Here is a 16,756-nt window from a genome sequence, read left to right as displayed (position 1 = left end):
CAGGCTCCTTGGGAGCCGTTTAGAAAAACAAATGGTTCATGGGAGCAGAACACAAGTCCAAGAAAGATTGGCTCTCTCGCCTCGCCTTGCTCGGACAGCAGGTTTCATGGCATTTGGTGTGTGAGAAAGCTGGCAACCRAAATAGCTCCGATGAGCCAGGCTACGGGGGCGACGAAGGCTGCAGAGAACTGCAGGAGGGTAAAGTGGGGTGGGGAGACCAAAAGGGGAGAGTGTTGGGGCTCAGGATTTGGTTGCTTAAATGGCAGCCGCAACTGAAGCAGGGGGACCTTCTGGTGCTTGCAGCGCGCGACTCCTGAGCGTTTTTTTTTTTTTTTTTTTTTTAGGATGCAGGCAGAGGAGGAGGAGCGAGCTGGGAGTGGGAAGGATCAGTTGCACAGCCTGAGAACTCGCATCTAAATTTAAACAGAATTTGGGATGGGTGGTAGGAGCAGAAATCTGATGTGGATGTAAAAGCTCCCAAATTTAGACTCCTGTGGAGCCTRTGGTTTTAAAAAGAGTACCAGCGGGTTCGCACAAGTGCGGAGGCAGCAGGACTGAGCCAGCAAAGGCGGCAGGTCTGAGTAACGGAGCGCAGCATCCCCGGTGCTGTGAAGGGGCCGGGGAGCTGGCAGGGCTCTGCCGGGGAAGCTGGTGCAGCCCCATCCCCAGCTCTTGATGCTGCTGCTCTTGCTCCTCCCTCCCAGTTTCCACTGCAGTATATCACCCAAACAGCCAGTCTGGTGGGAGACTTTATTTTTCCCTTTTCCCTCTTCCATCCATTTTCCTGTCGTCAGCCCCAGCGTGAGAACGTGGCTGCGAGCTCTCGCTGCGGCAGCCGGACGGGGCGTCATTGAGCGTGGAGGCTTCCTTYGCTGCCAGAGCCCCTTGCCTCCTGGGGTGGCTCTGCTTGTCCGAGCTCCCCCCACCCTGCTCTGGGACACTAAGAGTTAGCCCTGCAAAGTCGAGTTGTAGCAACCCCCAGCTTTAGTAAGTCTGCTCGTCTTGCTGATGTGTGTGGGCGCTGTGCTCTGCAGGGGAGAAGTGCAGCTGCCTCTGGAGCAGAGTTCAGCAGCTCCGGCTGCGCGAATTTGTGCATGACACTAATTCCTGAAAAGCTCCAGAACTGTTCAGAGATGGGAGCATGAGGGACTCTGACCTCCAGTTCAAAGTTGCAGGGAGAATTTAACAAGGCAGAATATGATTTCTGGTGCTGATTTTGACCAGGGTGCTGGCTCCTCTGTAAAATGCTCCTTGATCTTTAAACACCACAAAATGTTGCATATTGCTAGTTCTAGCAGCATAAAGTATTTTGGATAAAAGCCTTCTTTCTTAGACCTGTCAGGTGCAAGGGAGGCTGGCCATTGCCTGTAAGGGAACCTCTTTCRGTCTCCAACTCTCCTTAAAGCACAGGATGCTTTTTCACCTTGAGGTTTGTACTCTGTGTACTAGGGGAACMGTTTTTCTCCCCTTGGATCTCCCTCTCTTCCCCATTGCATGGCTGTTTGCGATGCAGCATAATTAGATACAAACAGGTTATGGTAACGATCCCTGGCAGGAGCATCTGCTCTGGTGTCCCGCAGGTCCGCCTCTAACAGGCTGCAGCAGAAAGAGCCTCTCCTGGCACAGAGGACTGGCTTTGCACGCTGTCCTGCCTAACAGCGATGAAATAAATGCYGCTTTGGGGGAATACCCTCATGTCCAAGCTTACCACCCCAAAAGGAGGGACACATGCATCTGGTGCTGTAGGAAGATGAACTCTTACTGATGCTGGACAGATGTTTTGCCCCAGAGGTGGCTGCATGCCTGTATTTGTGTCTGTGGGACATGAGCTGGTCACCTGTGTGCTCTCCTGGGGGTGCTTGCGGAGGCTGGATGGAGGCAGCRCTTGGCACCTATCGCTGCTGTGGGCTCAGGGTGCACGTGTGGGGCAGCGCTACGGTGTCTGGCTGGGAGCCAGGGCAGAGGCAGGCTCCCGGGCCTGTGCTTGGGCGAGCCCTGGGGCATGGGGAGGCTGGCGCGCCACCCCCTTTCTGCTCCCTCTTGCGGCCCTTCTTCGTGAAGCTTTCGCTGGTGCTCGGCTCTGATGAACGAGGTTTCCTTGGTGCGTGGATCAACTCTAAACGCCTGAAGTTCTTGCTTCAGACCCCAGGGCTGGTTCATCCTGGCGCTAACTCATTAATAGTGACAGGAAATTAAGAAGATTATTTGTTAGGATGTCAGTCGTACTGCTCCCCACAGCGGTTCTTCTGCCTTATGCCTATTTCTTCCTCTCTGAAAGTGAGCGACCGGGTGTAACTCTTCCTGCGCTGAAAAGCCTTGGCTGCAGTGTGCGATAAGGGGACCGTACGGCTTCCTGTCTTCTGCAGCAACCTGCTCAGGGTGGATCAAGGCCGCCTTCCGGCCTCGGGCAATGCCGGAGCCTTGTGAGGGGCACTGTCGCCTCCCTCCTTCAGCGCGGGGCGGGCAGGCTGCGCGGGGCTGAGCTGGCGGTTTGTGGCGCTCTCAGGGGAGAGCAAATAAACTCAAGAGCTTGGGCAAGGCACCACGTGTATGAAAGACAGTCTCGTGCCCTTCCTGCCTCTCTCACTGGGAGACTAAAGCACTGGGTGAGGTCTTCCTCATGTTAGCGCTGCTCGCTGTGTTTTAAAGGCACGTGCTTTCCCCTGCCTTTAAGAGCAGCTCCTACGTGTGCTTTGGGGTGTCAGACAGCGTCGTCTAATTGCACTGCCTGGAACACTTCTGTGTGTTCGTGCTCATAGCAGAGCTTAAACGTGACACTCAGAGGATGATTTCTCAGGGCATCTTCCGTCCTAGGGTGTCTTTGTAGAGGAATACTGCAACTGTAGCAGCTCTCTGCCGGTAGCAATAGCTCCCAGCCAGCCTGGGGACAGGTGAACGCCAGGCTCACCCTAGTTTATCCGTAGGGTATTCTGCAGGGGATTCTCACTCTTCAAACATTCAGTGCTCGGTTGAACAGAAGCCAGATTTCCCCAGGACAACTATTGATGACGTATCTAGGTGGTTTTTGCACAGCTGTACCACTCTCAAACCCTGCTGCAGATACCATTGCCCAGCTGCAGGGTGTGAGGGGAATTGAGGACACTCCCCGGGTTCCCTGCTGCGACTCCCCAGCCCTGCCCTGGGGCTGCCCATCGCACACGAGCCTAGCCTTTGGTGCAGGAACTGCTGCGTGGTACCTACCTGGGCAACCCTCACCCTGTGGGCATCAGTCACCTTGGCGTGTAGAGAGCTTCTGGAAGAGGAAGAGTTGTCCTCACCTCTCTGTGGCTTTTGCTTTCTGGCCAGGATGCCCAGAAAAGATGCTGAAAGAAGTGTGTTGAGTTATTTGGGATACTGGACCTGACCTCAGGTCAGGGCTTTGGTATACTATCTGCTCTAATGCCCAAATGGCAGGTTCACAGAAAGCAGGAATCAGTGGACAGCTGGACTGCATTTATTTAACTTGTAGGCTTGCTATGCCACTAAAGATCATGTAGGGGTTTTTCAGGATTTTAGTAATTCATTCCTTACAGAGACAAGTCATCACTAGACAGCTCTGCCCTTAGTATTCTTTGCCCAGCCTTTCTGGAAAAGCCCCRCTTGGATCATTGGGTTGAATATGGTTGGACCCATGGGAGAGTGACCAGGTGCATCTCCCTCGCACCCTGGGTCCATGTACTCCCAGCACCCACATACCCATACGTGGCCTTGGCTAGAGAGGCAGATCCGTAAGTGCAAAGGGAGCTGTGCTGCAGTGCTGTTTTATGATTGTTACCTTGACAAATCACAATTACAGTGTGCAGTTACGCTAATAATTGTTTCTACAAAGCCCTATTTGCTACCCCCCCCTTCTCTCACTGACCTCAAATTATCCTTAATGATGCAAAGTTACCTGCTGCAGGGCGACTTTTCCAAGTGACTTTGGTAAAGGAAAGCCCACACTTTAAATGGGGAAAATACCAGCCTCGTAAGTCTTTATTCAGCTGCACTTCCCTTTAATGCTTACTTACCAATTCGATTTTATAACTTCTATATTGAGGGAATAAAGTCCTTCATGCCTCTGGCTAATAAATGTATGTGATAAGTGGCTGATTTCTTTATGACTTGTTCACAGCCTCACATGGTGTGCAAGGGGTGGGTGGAAAGGGACGGCAGGTCCCATGTGAACCCTCACTGTGATAGTGCTCCGCCTCGGTGCTGGACTGAGCTGTGGGCAAGTCTGGCACCTGGTGTGATGGCACCTGTGTTTAAATGCATGGCTGGTTKGGGGAGAGGTGGCATCAAGAGCAGATTCCTGAGCAGTCTGTGCTGGGTGAGCAGTTGACTGAGATGCTGAGAGTGTTTTGGGCATTTGGAGATAGGTAGGGGYCAGCAGGAGAGGTGGGTGCCAGCAGGCACCTATGGCTGTGTTTGTGTCCAAGGCAAAGGCTCAGTATCACCATGGTGCAGGCACCATCTTGCGCCCAGGGTTGGCAATGGGATGGGCTGTCCCACAAATGGGTGGGCAAGCGATGCAGTGGTGTAGGTTGAGTCATGGCAAGTAGGAGCTGCAGCCCAGGCAGTGATGAGTATCTGATCATGCTGATAATGCAAGAGTTATTCATGGTCCTTCTGTCTGGGCATGCCCTCAGTTCTGTCTCTTTGCTGGAGAAAATAGGGTGAAGTGATGAAGGCAGCCTGTAATTACAGCCTCTGTAAACCTGCCATCCAGGTGCCCTAAAGACACCGTGAGAAGATCCTGTTCCCCTGTGCAAGAAGTTGCCTCRGGCTCAAGCAGTCCCCAAATACTACTTAAAGTTGTTTGTAAACCCTTGGGAAGAGGTTTAGGTGAGTGCAGATTTGCATTCATGCAGTCAGGAAGGGCTGTCCGGGATGAGGACTGTCCTTGCAGTTCCCAGGCCTGGTCCCCTGCAGTACAGGCTGGACAGTTTATCTGGATCTTCTCTCCATGCTGCTGCTTGTGGCACATAGGTGCAGGTGGCCACTTGGCACCCACTCCCTGCAGGGGTGAGGTCCTGGCACTTGAAAAGCCTCCTGATTTGCAGAGCTAATGAAATGCCTTGTCACCCCTGTCAGCTGTGGGTGCTACAGCTTGAGGGGGGACCTGGAGCTGGGAACAGGTAATACGAGGCCCTCAGTTACAGCTGATCTGGTGATATACATGCGAGATATACATGCGGGAGGAGAAAAGAGAAGGCAGTCACTGGACGAACCAAGGCTGAGTTTCTGGGAGATGCTGAGGGCAACTCCACTGCCCTGCTGTTGTCTTTGAGCTTTGAGAAATCTGACAGGCTTTGACAGATCGTCTCATGCTCTTCCTGTGGGCAATCGTTACCTGGCATTGCAGTAGCCACCTAGAYGTGGGTTTCTTACCCTCCAGTACTCTCCATCAACTTCAGGGGCACCTCTCCACCTCGGCTGCTGACTTTCTTTGTCCTCGCATCTGGAGGAGGCAGGTCCTACTGGCCAAAGGTTTTAAAAGATGACTTACCTCCTTCCCATATCAAATTCATATTTACGTGGTCTAGTGCTGGCATGCCAGGTAGTTTGTTGATAATGCTAAAGTTATCAGATAATTGAAAGCTAATGCTTCTGTCTGGATCACTATGTATAATATGCCTGGATGACAAATCAGTTTTCTTGTTGCCTTACAGGAAGAGTCAAATATTCTGCTTGTTTTGCTTGTGTGTGTGCACACGTGTGCATACTTACGCAGCATGTGTCTAAAGGASATGTGTCATCTACTCTGGCAGCGAATGGTGCTGAGGGTATCCGTATGAAAAGTCACTCTTCTCCAGTCTAGGTTAGATATAGATTTGGGTAGCATGTGTACACATGCTATATAATACTTGGCTCTTGTGGGTTGCCTTTTTCAGCTATCAACTGCAGTGCTTGAAAGGCTGAAAGAGATTAGATAAATATTATCCTTGTTGTATGAGGAGGGTGCAGGAAGGCCAGAGACATTAAGTAGCCTCAAGATAATCGCTTGTTAAACTGGCATCAGAGGCTATTTTTCACCTGCCCTGTGTATTTGGGACAAAATGAGTCTAGTCGTGTTGAAATCTGAGTGTTTTCATCTCCCTTGCTGTGCTGGCCCTGCGGTGGGTTGGGGGGGTGTGGAGCTGTTCATACTGGTCATGCTGTCTCAAAGGTGATGCAGGAGTGTGATGACAAATATCCCACACAGATATCTGGGTGACTGACAGGAGTGGCCAGTTCCCCCTTACAACGAGTGGGCCAGGTTCCTGGTGCTCSCAGAAGTCCTCGAGACTGACCGATAACTAGTGTGCAACGCGGTTACCCTGTTGTCAATGTGCCCTTGAATCTCTTTCTATGCCTGTGTGACGTAGGGTAGATACCTGCTTCGCTACTGGCTGCCCGGCTCTGGGATTTGGGGTGAAATGTGATGCCCACGAGCTACGTAACTAGCAAATGAGGTTTTGCACTTCACAGGTTGTTTTTAAATGTGGCACTACGCAAGCTATGGACTGACTGTTAGTCTGACTACAGAGGTCCATCAGGCTCTCAAGCGTGTTTTAGAGGCATGGTTGTAGGTGCAAGTGGGCTGAGATGTAATGCAGGATTGGCCTGCCAWATTTAGCTTGTCAGGCTAACCTCGTATCTTCCTCTGAGAAGGTAACCAGATTCCTAGGCAGAGAAAAGTTAATGGAGCTGATCTGCCTGTGCGTCAGCAAAGAACATGATGCCGTGTTATATGAGAAACGGTTTCTTTTTCTGGAGAAGGTGCAGTATAGYGCAACTGTTGTAGCGGGGGAGCTGGATAGAGGAGAAATGGTGATGGGACATGTTGAAAGGAGAGACGATTGCAGAGGTTCCTTGGAGATGATCTTACTTCATACCTTTGCTCAGGATGCCAGTACGAAAGGAGAAGCAGGCTAGAGGGCTCCCCTGCCAGTGGGGGGTGTTGGGGCAGAGCCTGTGCAGGGTGTGCAGGGGTGGGGGGGGCAGGGGGAAGAGCTGCAGTGGCATGGGCTGGAGTAGCAGAGACAACACTCTTTAACATCAAGTGGGAGGAGGGTGGGCACAGGTCTAATGCAGGCTTTTGGTGACAGCTGGGAAATTGTATCAGCTGGAAGTGACCTGGCAAATAAAAGTGCTTAGGTGCCCTGCTTGATCACGCGGTGGAGAAGAACCCCTTGGCTGACATGGCTGAGAGAGACAAGTGTGACCTTAGGCAGAAAGTCGAGGCATTTCCAGTGCAAGTGGGGAATTATTGGTTCTGTTGTCCAAGTGAGACCTCTCCCAGAGATTGTTCTGTGTTCTTGGTCACTGTCCTTCAAGAAAGAGGGGTTTAAATAGGATAATGAAGAAAAGGGAGACTCAGCCCTACTTAAAGGCAGGAGGCAGCATGAGCCTGCTATGTAGGTTACAAGTGCAAGTGTCGGCTGTGCTAGGTCTGAAACCAGAAACCGAATAATCTTGGCACCAAGAGCTCTGTCTGAGCAATATATCTGTATCACTTCTGAGACTTGATTTAGTATCTCTTCAAGGTACTTGAGACAATTTGCCTTGCACTTCACTGCTTGGTACAGATGTGCTGCCTTAGGAGAGCTGGCCTTGTGTAAGTTGTAAATGATAGCTGGGGAGGATTTGACTCTCACTTGTAAACACATTGTAAAGAGTCAGGAGAAATGCCAGGAAAGGAAAAGAGCTGCTTAAGCTAAGACAATTTTTATGCAAGACCAAATGAGTGTAAAATGGTTGTGAGTACATTCAAGCAAGAAATGGGAAGAGCAGTAAAGTTCTGTTGCAGTGTTTCARTACAAGTAGAGAAGGCAAAGCCCTAAGTAATTTTAAGGTGAACTTTGATCTRTCTGTAAAATGCATAATATAATGTAGCGTTCTGCAGTGCATGTGGACTGAAGGATTCGGCAGGCCCCTCCAAAAAGACATGAGATAGAAGAAGAAAGCAAATTTAAAAACAAACAAAAGCATGCTAATGTCAGCACTGTTATCTGTTAGTGATGCAGCTCATGTGGTCTTGATCAAAAGTTGGAAATGAGTTTAGATGAACGTGTRTGTGGTGAGCTCTTCATAATTCAGGAGCTGTAAAGTATAGTATTGGYCTTGAAGCTATTGCATCTTGCAGAAGAGCTGTGTACCTTGATAATAACAGGATTGCCATAGGAATATATAGTTAGAGATGTTTACTGGGAGGGAGRGATTTACCTGCTGAATGTATTTGTGTTTCATATCTCAAAGCCTGATCACAGAGATCTGGACAGGGCAAGGCTGGGAGCTGTTATGTCTGAATTTGGCACAAATGCTGAACCTGTGTTCCTCCCAGGTCCAGGAATTGAGGCCGAAGAGAAGGCAAGGTCTCCATCTTTACCAATAACAGGGAGGATATGAGCTTTTTAGGGCAAGCAAAACCCTAGAAGGAGAAACAGGAGGACCAGCTGACATACTGAAGAAACTGAGAAGGGATTTAATTTTAAGTGTCKGAGGAGTCTTTTGGGTATGGAATTTTTGTTGTTGATTGGTTTGTTTGCTTTCTTATGCAACTGGTGCAATTTTGCAATCACAGCTTTACCTTTTGAACCTTTGAAATAAGATGTACTTCTGTTTTGTCTTGTTCTTAAAGCAGATTCAGGTGAATCTAGCCAGTGCTAAGGCACACTATTCTCTCRAAAAACATGTGGATACAAATAAAATGGTGTTCCAGATGCATCTTTGGGGTGCTTGTGAACCAAGACAAATTTGCCATCCCCAGGATCTAGGATGGATTTCCTCTAGGTTGAAAGAGTTGGAAAAAAAAAATGGGAAGAGCCATTTCTGGGGGTCCCTGAGAAGGGCAAAGCAGTGAAGAGACAGTTTGCTGCTTGAAAAGTGTCTGTATAGGACTCCAAGGCCCCTTTCTAACCTGTGCACGTAATTCGAGATGATACCATCTCCCTCTCTGTGTAAAACAGCTACTGTATTGAGCGTCTATCCTGTACAAAAGGGTGCAGGTATTCATTTCAGCTGCGGCTTCCCTTATTGCTCCCTTTCTGCGTACTGTGTGTGTATGTTAAATAACACCCCAGAGCATACCTGGGTGAGGAAGGTCATGGGCTGCCTTTGGGAGGCTGGAGCACAGGTTGAGGAGTTGCATTTAGCCTCATGTAATGTCRCTTTTGGAATGGCTAAACTGCTGAGGAGGCACAGCCACTCTAAGACATGGGCAGTCTATGCCAGTGATATGGCTTTTATCTCCCAGCCCATAGCTGTTGTGCGCCATTTTGTGGATGGAAACAGATATATTTCTTAATTTTGAAACAGGAGTGAATGAGCCAATGACTGATTACTCAGCTAGTGCTGAGTAATCAGAAAGTCTTGTTAGTGCACGTGGCTGGGAACATGCTGAGGTCTCTTTCTACCTGTTCTAAAGTGGTGTACGTGGCTTTCAGAATCAGGTCAAAAATAACATTACCTTTTTTTAGCAATTGCATAATCAATAAATCAAGACCCAATCTGGCTTCCTCCTCCTTCAGAGCTGAGATTGCTCCATAGTTCCTGGCCTGGGACTGCTCCCTCTGCCACTGAGGCCGCAGCTCAATGTGGTTGCTCCAGCATACCCTTGCAGGAACACATGGCACTCAGGAGCTGCCTCCTGCTCTTTTCTTTCTTTCCTCTGGAGGATCCTCTCATTTGAGCTGTAGGAGTTGCAGGTGGGAAACATCTCCAGCCTGTATTTCCTGCCTTGCCCAGTGTGGTCAGGCCAGTTTTTGAGAAGTCCTCGATAATCCAGTCCTGCAACCTTGTGCCCCAGAACCTGATCCTGCAGTACTGTGCTTTCTCTGACGAGTTTCAGCGAGCCATCRAGTCCCTTGACTGATGCCTCCCAGTCTGCACTCTGTTCTGCAAGTGATTGCAGGAGCAGTAGACATTGGCAGGGAATATGAAATTGCTTTAATAATGTCCTGTTTCTCATTCTCCCTGGAATGCAGGCAATCCAAGCTGATGAACAGGTCATTTAGGATGAACCGTAACTTATGTTGTTATGCAGTGCCCAGATAGGATTTTATCTTGTGTCCTTACGCTAACCACTCTGGATGCGTAGACAATTATGGAACTTGTGGAAAGCTGAGGTGATTCTTTTGGACCTCTGCTTTTCTTGGATCTAGATGGCAAGAGATGATGAACATACTTACTGTTAAATTTGGTCCAGGATTTGGAATTTTTTTCCCCTGTTAGATGGATGATATACGGGATATGGTTCAAATAGGTCCATGCACTTCTGTCTCATCAGTTCATCTGTTCTTATACAAAGCTTTTTCTCAAGAAATAGTGCTGAGGAGGAATATATAGCCCCCTTGATTGCTCTGGAAATGGTAAAAGATTCCCCTTTCACTTACCCTCTGGACCACCACGTGCCGTCCTGCAACCTTCTTACCTGGTACTGACACACCTCTCAGCTTTGGCTTATTAATCCAGCCCTGAATCACTGGAAATGATTCTCCTCTTTGGGGCTGAGCCCAGGGCCAGTTTTTGCATTAAGGCAAATGTGAGTTTGGATGCACACGTTTCTAGACTCTGAAGTGGACTTCTCTTCACAGATTGTCTGAGGGGACTAGCTAGATGTTTTTCCTCCTCTTGATTTTGAGAGAGGGCCACCTCCACCCACTCCTCAGAGAAGACCCTCCTGAAAACCCTGGTACTCTCTGGTTGGGAGATGTCTTGAGTTTAGTCTGAGAGAGAGTATGAACTGGCTTTGTGAGGAGGACCAAGTATTGTTCTCAGCAAAAATTTGTTTCTAGTGTCAACAGCATGAAATCATGCTGGTTACTGCCTCGCTAACGGAGCTGTCAAATGCTCAGGCCTCAGGCCCTAGTGTCAGATGGCTGCAGGCTCTGATGAGCTGTTGCTTGTATCTAAGCAGAGGCCAGCCAAGAGCACGGGCCCTGCCTGGCACACCAAGCGAGACTGTGCCCCGGACACACCCTGGGGGAGCCCTGTGTGCATAGAAAGTGTCTTCTCCAGGCATCCAAAGTCAGAGAAAGCCTCCCCGCTTCCCTCAGGGAATCGGTACAGGATCTCTGCTGTCCGATTGTCAGAAGCAGGTGCCAGTGGGAAGCAGGAAGTGGCATCRACCACCTTCTGGTCCCTTCTTCTAGTTTTGTCAGTACAGTAGCCCAACTCCCAGGTTTCTCTTCAGGTCCTGCACAAAGCCTCCCGTTGCTTTTAGCACTTGTCACTGGTCCTTTGTGGGCGGGTTCAGCAAAGAGGCCAAAGGCTGCAGTGRTGAGGAAGACATCATGCTCCTTTCCCACCATGCGGCACTGCAGCTTCGTGGCATAGACCCATGGCCACAGGAAGCTGGCTGCGTTGCTGRTAGCGTTGCTCCTATGCTGATGATGAACAGGGGACCCCATTCTCCGAGGCTGTCAATCTGTCACCTTTCCCGAGCTCTAATACTTCCTGAATAACGATCCTGCAGTGACAGAWCTATTTCTGTTTTCGTTCTCCATTACATACCTGCCAGAATGCCCCGGGCAACTGAAGAATTTATAATAAAGGCACAGTTTCCAAACTAAGTTTGGCACTTTTCTGCCAACAGTGCTCCCAGCTAGCAAAAACTAGCACCTGTTTGGCCACCCTTCTAAGAACCTGGATAACTGTATGTCTGGATTTTTTTTCCCTCCACTTAGGCTCCATGTTTTTGTTGAGAGGTTTTATTTATTTCCTCTCCTTTTGCACGAGCTATCTCAATCATGCCTTTAGTTTACCAATGTGTGCAGTGAGGTCCAGAGAAGAGAAATGGTTTAGCCAAGGACATGCGATGGATCGGTTGCACGTTCCATGCTAGAAAATCTGAGTAAAGCTATGTTATTTGGCTTTCGCGGAGTGCTGAGAAAACAGAATAAAAAGCAATATGTGAAACTGCTTGTTTTGGCAGTGTGATGCATACCATACGTGTCKGGGGATGTGGATGCTGAAGCCTGAGCAGGTCCAGTTCCCAGACCTCTCCTGTGTTACAAAGCTTTGGCTAAAGCAAGATGGGAAGAGATGTGGAGCAGGGCAGTAGGGTACAAAGAGCTCCTCATATGCTGTCTTCTGCATGGTCAGAGCAATCACCTGGTGGTGCCACTGCTGAGTCTTTCCTTCCTCTCCACAGACACATAGAGAACTGGAAGAACTTGCAGACACTGAATGCTGTAGACATGGAGCTGTACACGGGACTCCAGAGGCTGTGAGTATGTCACGTGTTTCGGGGAGGAGAATGGCACTGGGCAGCCCCTTCCTTCCCAAGCAGAAGGCTCCAGCAGAGTGCTGCTGCTCCAGTCTGTCTGTTCTTTCTGCCCTGTGATGTTCAGAGCCTGCTAGTTGTTGACTCTACAATATTTTTCTGCGAGACTTCACAAAATGGAAATGAAGTGCTTTTTGGTCCTTGCTGGATCCGTGCGAAGGAAGATTGCTAGCTCTTGACAGCTCCGTCAACATACATCAGCCCTGACCTCTCTTCTCCCTGCTATTCTGGTTCTGGGCTTGTGCATTGCTCTGACTCATTTCAGCCCTACAATGTGAAATTCCAGCTGTCTTTATCAATCCTTCAGTGCTGGGCTGTTGGGTCTCCTTTACTGCAGTAGCCATCACTAGTGCTGTGCARTAAGGAAATCACATCTCACACAGCCCTTAAACCACTGGGAGGAAGCAACTCTGCATGTCACGGACGGGAAACTGAGGTCCACGAGAGCACGTGGTTTGCCAGCCCCTTGGGCAGTCTGACCGAGCGAGGTCTGACTGYGCCTCGTGATCCCCCCCTCCTGCACCGCAAACAGCTCTGCGCCTGCCCACAGCTGTGCCCTGCTGGGTGCCTTTCATACAAGATGTGCAGCACTGCTTAGGGTTAATTTGAGGCTCTTCTAATGYGTTTCACTGGGAATTTTACATTAGCTACCATTTGACCGCAGGCCAGAGGAGAGGTGTATACTGCTGAGCGTTCGGTAACCGAACCCCAGCGAGCTGTGCACTTAACGCATCCGCTCGGCAAGCAGGGTGACTACTCCTTCTCATCTAACCTAAAAAGCAGCAATAGAGTCCAGCATATTTTTGTCTGTAACAGATATTAATAAATCGTGGTCATAATACTGATACAGCTTCACCAAACAGAGAAAGACAGACAAAAAGAGAATCCCTCTTCAGTATCTGTATTACCCTACACAAAGTACTCACCCCTCCTTGTCAGGGCTTCAAGCAGAGCGATTTTCTCTTGGGCTGAAGCATGGCAGGTGCTCCCCAGGGCTGCCCACCCTCATCACAGCCCCGCAGGAGAGCTGGGCCTGGGGAGCAAGGGAGCGAGAGGACTGGGGCTCGGGGTGCTGAGCCGAGTTTGCTGCATGGCAGATGATTTGACACCTCTCCACAATACACTGATGGAGACCTTGCCCTTAAGCTATCTACTTACCCTTTTCTATCACCTATCAAGGAAACTGGAAAGATAAATTTCCTCCTTGCTTGTAATTCACAAGGGCTGTCTGAGGTGAGATCTGCCTCCCCTTGGACTTGAGGAATCCCAGTGCTGATTGCAGTTTTGGGGGCAGGACCTCCAGAGCTTAGTGCAGGAGGTTGAGTGTAAAGCAGTGTTSAACCCTGACCACATCACCGCCCTTTCAAATTTCTTTCCAGGACAATCAAGAACTCAGGGCTACGAAACATCCAGCCACGGGCATTTGCGAAGAATCCTCACCTGCGCTACATGTGAGTTGAACCAGTTCCCATCTCCTTTTCCCCWCTTTCTGCTCCCTGGTCTTTCTGGTCACCTTGGAAGGGGCATCTCTGGAGGGAAGGGGAGGGGTGAAAGGAGAAGTGGGGTGAGAGCTGGTGAATRGGGAGAGGAGGAGAAGCAAAGATGCTGCAAAGCGAAAGGGACTCTGACATAGGGTTGGAGGAGGCAAGAGCTCTGACTRGTTCTCCTGCTGGGCCACTGACAGATTTACATGTCTAATTGCTGGACCAGCTTTGGTGGTCCCTCTAACAAAGTGCCAGCATCTTTAGCAGCCTTGCAGTGGGGGTAAGTTTCCCTTTCTGCAGAGCTCAGTGGCTACRAGCTGCATGGGACCTGAGCCTGCCTCGCTCATTAGCTTTTCACCAGTGAGGGGTTTTCAGCACAAATCTCTCTTTTGGACACATGGCTGACAGCCATACTCCTAATTATTGACACGTTAAACTAGTGTCTGCAGTGGACCTGGTGTAGGGCTGCTTTGTGCTGGGAATTGCTGGAGCACTGGCGTGGTGGGACATGATCAAGCAGGGAAATTGATGCTCCCAAGTGTGGTTTAAGGAGAGGATGAGTCCTTGCACAAACATCCACTGTTGCTGGTCCYGGAGTGCGGTATTTGTGATCGAGGCTGATTTCTTCTCTGGGTGTTTGTTTATTTTTCCCAAGGCAGTAAGTGACAGTCTGAATTGCTGGTGAGTACGCAAGGCACTTCACGGCCTTGAGGCATCTCATCCAAGTGACTGTGTCTGAAGTCAAACCCCTCTCGGCTTTGGTGTGGAAATGGGGCTGCCAAGAGGCCTCATGCCTCGGGAGTGAGCTGGCGGGCTGGATGGAGGGCTGGACAGAGGGCAAACGTGTCTCCACTTTTCACAAACTGGTGCTAGTGGCTTCTGCCATGAAAAATGGTAGTAAAATCCTCCCCCCCCCTTTTTTTAAGGAAAAAAAAGAAAAGCCTGTTTGACTCTGTGGACCCATGTGCCCATCAATATGGTCATGTTACTGGTGAAGGGAGATATATGCAACCTGCAGAGCAGGATATATTTCTCTTTTGATTTCTGCTCAGACATGATGTGAACTGAAAACCCCAAAAGCTTCCTTTTTGGAAAACCAGTTACAGTTGCTAAGTGACAGTGAAGTACTTGCTAAATAGGAGATCTGCAGTACCAAAGGGCATGAATAGTTAAGGGCGTTGTGAACAAACAAAGGGCCTTTTTGAGTTTAAAGAAGGGCGTATTTTGTTATAATAAAACCTCCTTAATGCTGACCACTGGGATTTTCCTGAGTTCTTTATTGTTTCRATTTGTGGTGTTTATTTTTTAATTTTTGTAGCTGTTTGTTGCTGGGAAATGTTCTCGCTGAGCACCTCTCCCAAGTGATTTTTCTGGGGAGTTGTTTTGTCAATTGTGTGTAGTTGCTGGTCATGTATATAACAGATAAAATGAAAAACTGATTTCTAATAACATCAGTTTCGATACTATAAGAGCTTAAAATGCCATGTATGCACATTTTGAGTCTGAATGTGTGCTAATGTGTATACATGCAATTGTTGCTACTTTGTCAGCTTTTGTTTTTGTCATTTGAGATTACTTTTGAGATGGAAAAAACCATATCCATCTTGTGTCAAGAATTAAGGTTGGTATRTTGTGATGAAATATGTGTTTGTTTACTGCTTAGGCCATGTAAGATTTATCATGTTCTTAACATCTCTCTTTCCTTGTCTTTTGAAGCTTGAGGCAAGTAACTGTATTATTCAGTTAGTGTCTCTGCCTGTGGGTTTTGATGCCATTTCTGCGATCTGGCACAGTGGCCTTGGTCTCTGGCTGTCAGTAGGGTGACTGTGAGGCCTCATGCTCGACTCTGATGTCCAGCCACATGGCATGGTAAGGACCCTGGGGACGAGTCCTCTGTGCCTGGCTCCATGGTGCCAGCAGCTCCACGTGCTCCCCTCTTGGGTCTCTCTGCTGTTGCTGTAGGGGCTGTGTCTTGATGGGCCGCTGGCAGTGCTAGGAGGCACCAGGCAGTAGCGTGTCTGTGGTGGGCTGGTGACACTGAAACTGGTTGGAGTGCAGCTGCGGCAAAATGCTCAGCGTGGGCTCAGCAGAGCCGGTGAATGAACTGGAGGCCGCGTGTGCTTGCAGCTTGGTGGCTTCTGGTGCTGAAGCCAGCCTGCTCCCGGCTGACATTGCTGCCGTCGTTACGGCAGGCACTGAGATTTGGACTGCATCTCGGTGCTCTGCTCCTTTCAGTGTGAAGGCTTCAAGTTCATAACTTCGAAACTCTTTGGGATGGAGGACAGAAGATATGTGGGGCAGGATGGGGATCAGTACCCAGCTGTCGCAGGACAGGGGCTGCATACAGTTTAAGCAGCCCAAATGCTTCCCTTGCTCCAGACCTCCTGTGGCTCCCGAGCCTTTGCTGGGGAGACTAGTTGCTCCTCAGACTTCCAGCAGCCTTGCGGGCATCTGATGCTCTCCAGCTGCTACCTCAGAAGGGGCTCAGTTTGCTGAGGGCCTGACATTTTCTACAGCCGCTGCACAYAGGAGCCAGAGATAAAAGGATTAATGGAAATATCACTCCGCTCTAAATCTTGGGCTGCCATAACTGGGTACAGTAGCTGACAAGGACAAAGGATACTGTCTCCGTCCCCTTGCAGTAGAACTGACTGCCGACAGCTGCAGCTGGACGGATGCAGGAGCAGGACTGGGGCCAGCTCGTGGTGTGCTTACGACTCACTGAGTTACTGCTGTGAGAGGCAATGCAGGCATCCGTTGCCCGAGTTTTGCTTCCCCTTTGATGGGTATTTGGATGGTTGCAGATGGAGTTCAGTCAGAAAGCTGCGGATGTGCCTAAGAAATGACGGGGGGCTTCATCACTGAGGTATTGACGCAGGGTTGTGAGGACCGCAGCTAGGCTTTTGTTAGGTGCTATAAGCTAGCTCTGAGGAGCAGCAGGCATTTTCTGGCTCAAGCTTGTGTACAGATTATGAGGACTCAGATGCTATTCTTTCTCCTTCCCCGCTCTAGGTAAAATCCC

At 49.5% G+C, this 16,756-nt stretch overlaps 1 protein-coding gene across 2 annotated transcripts in view; it reads left to right on the top strand.

Moving 5' to 3' along the window:
- The window catches only part of NTRK3 (neurotrophic receptor tyrosine kinase 3), a 231,953-nt gene that overhangs the window by 29,455 nt on the left and 185,742 nt on the right, over positions 1-16,756 (top strand). For both annotated transcript variants that reach the window (XM_085308663.1, XM_085308662.1), the window contains exons 2-3: positions 12,119-12,193; positions 13,630-13,701. In XM_085308663.1, the coding sequence (XP_085164789.1) occupies positions 12,119-12,193; positions 13,630-13,701 (147 nt within the window). The remainder of the gene's footprint in view (positions 1-12,118; positions 12,194-13,629; positions 13,702-16,756) is intronic.

The sequence above is a fragment of the Rhea americana genome, unplaced genomic scaffold (assembly GCF_003343005.1).
Source record: "Rhea americana isolate MKP2758 unplaced genomic scaffold, rheAme1 scaffold_28, whole genome shotgun sequence".
Lineage (NCBI taxonomy): Eukaryota > Metazoa > Chordata > Aves > Rheiformes > Rheidae > Rhea > Rhea americana.
This window is presented reverse-complemented; position numbering and strand designations above follow the sequence as displayed.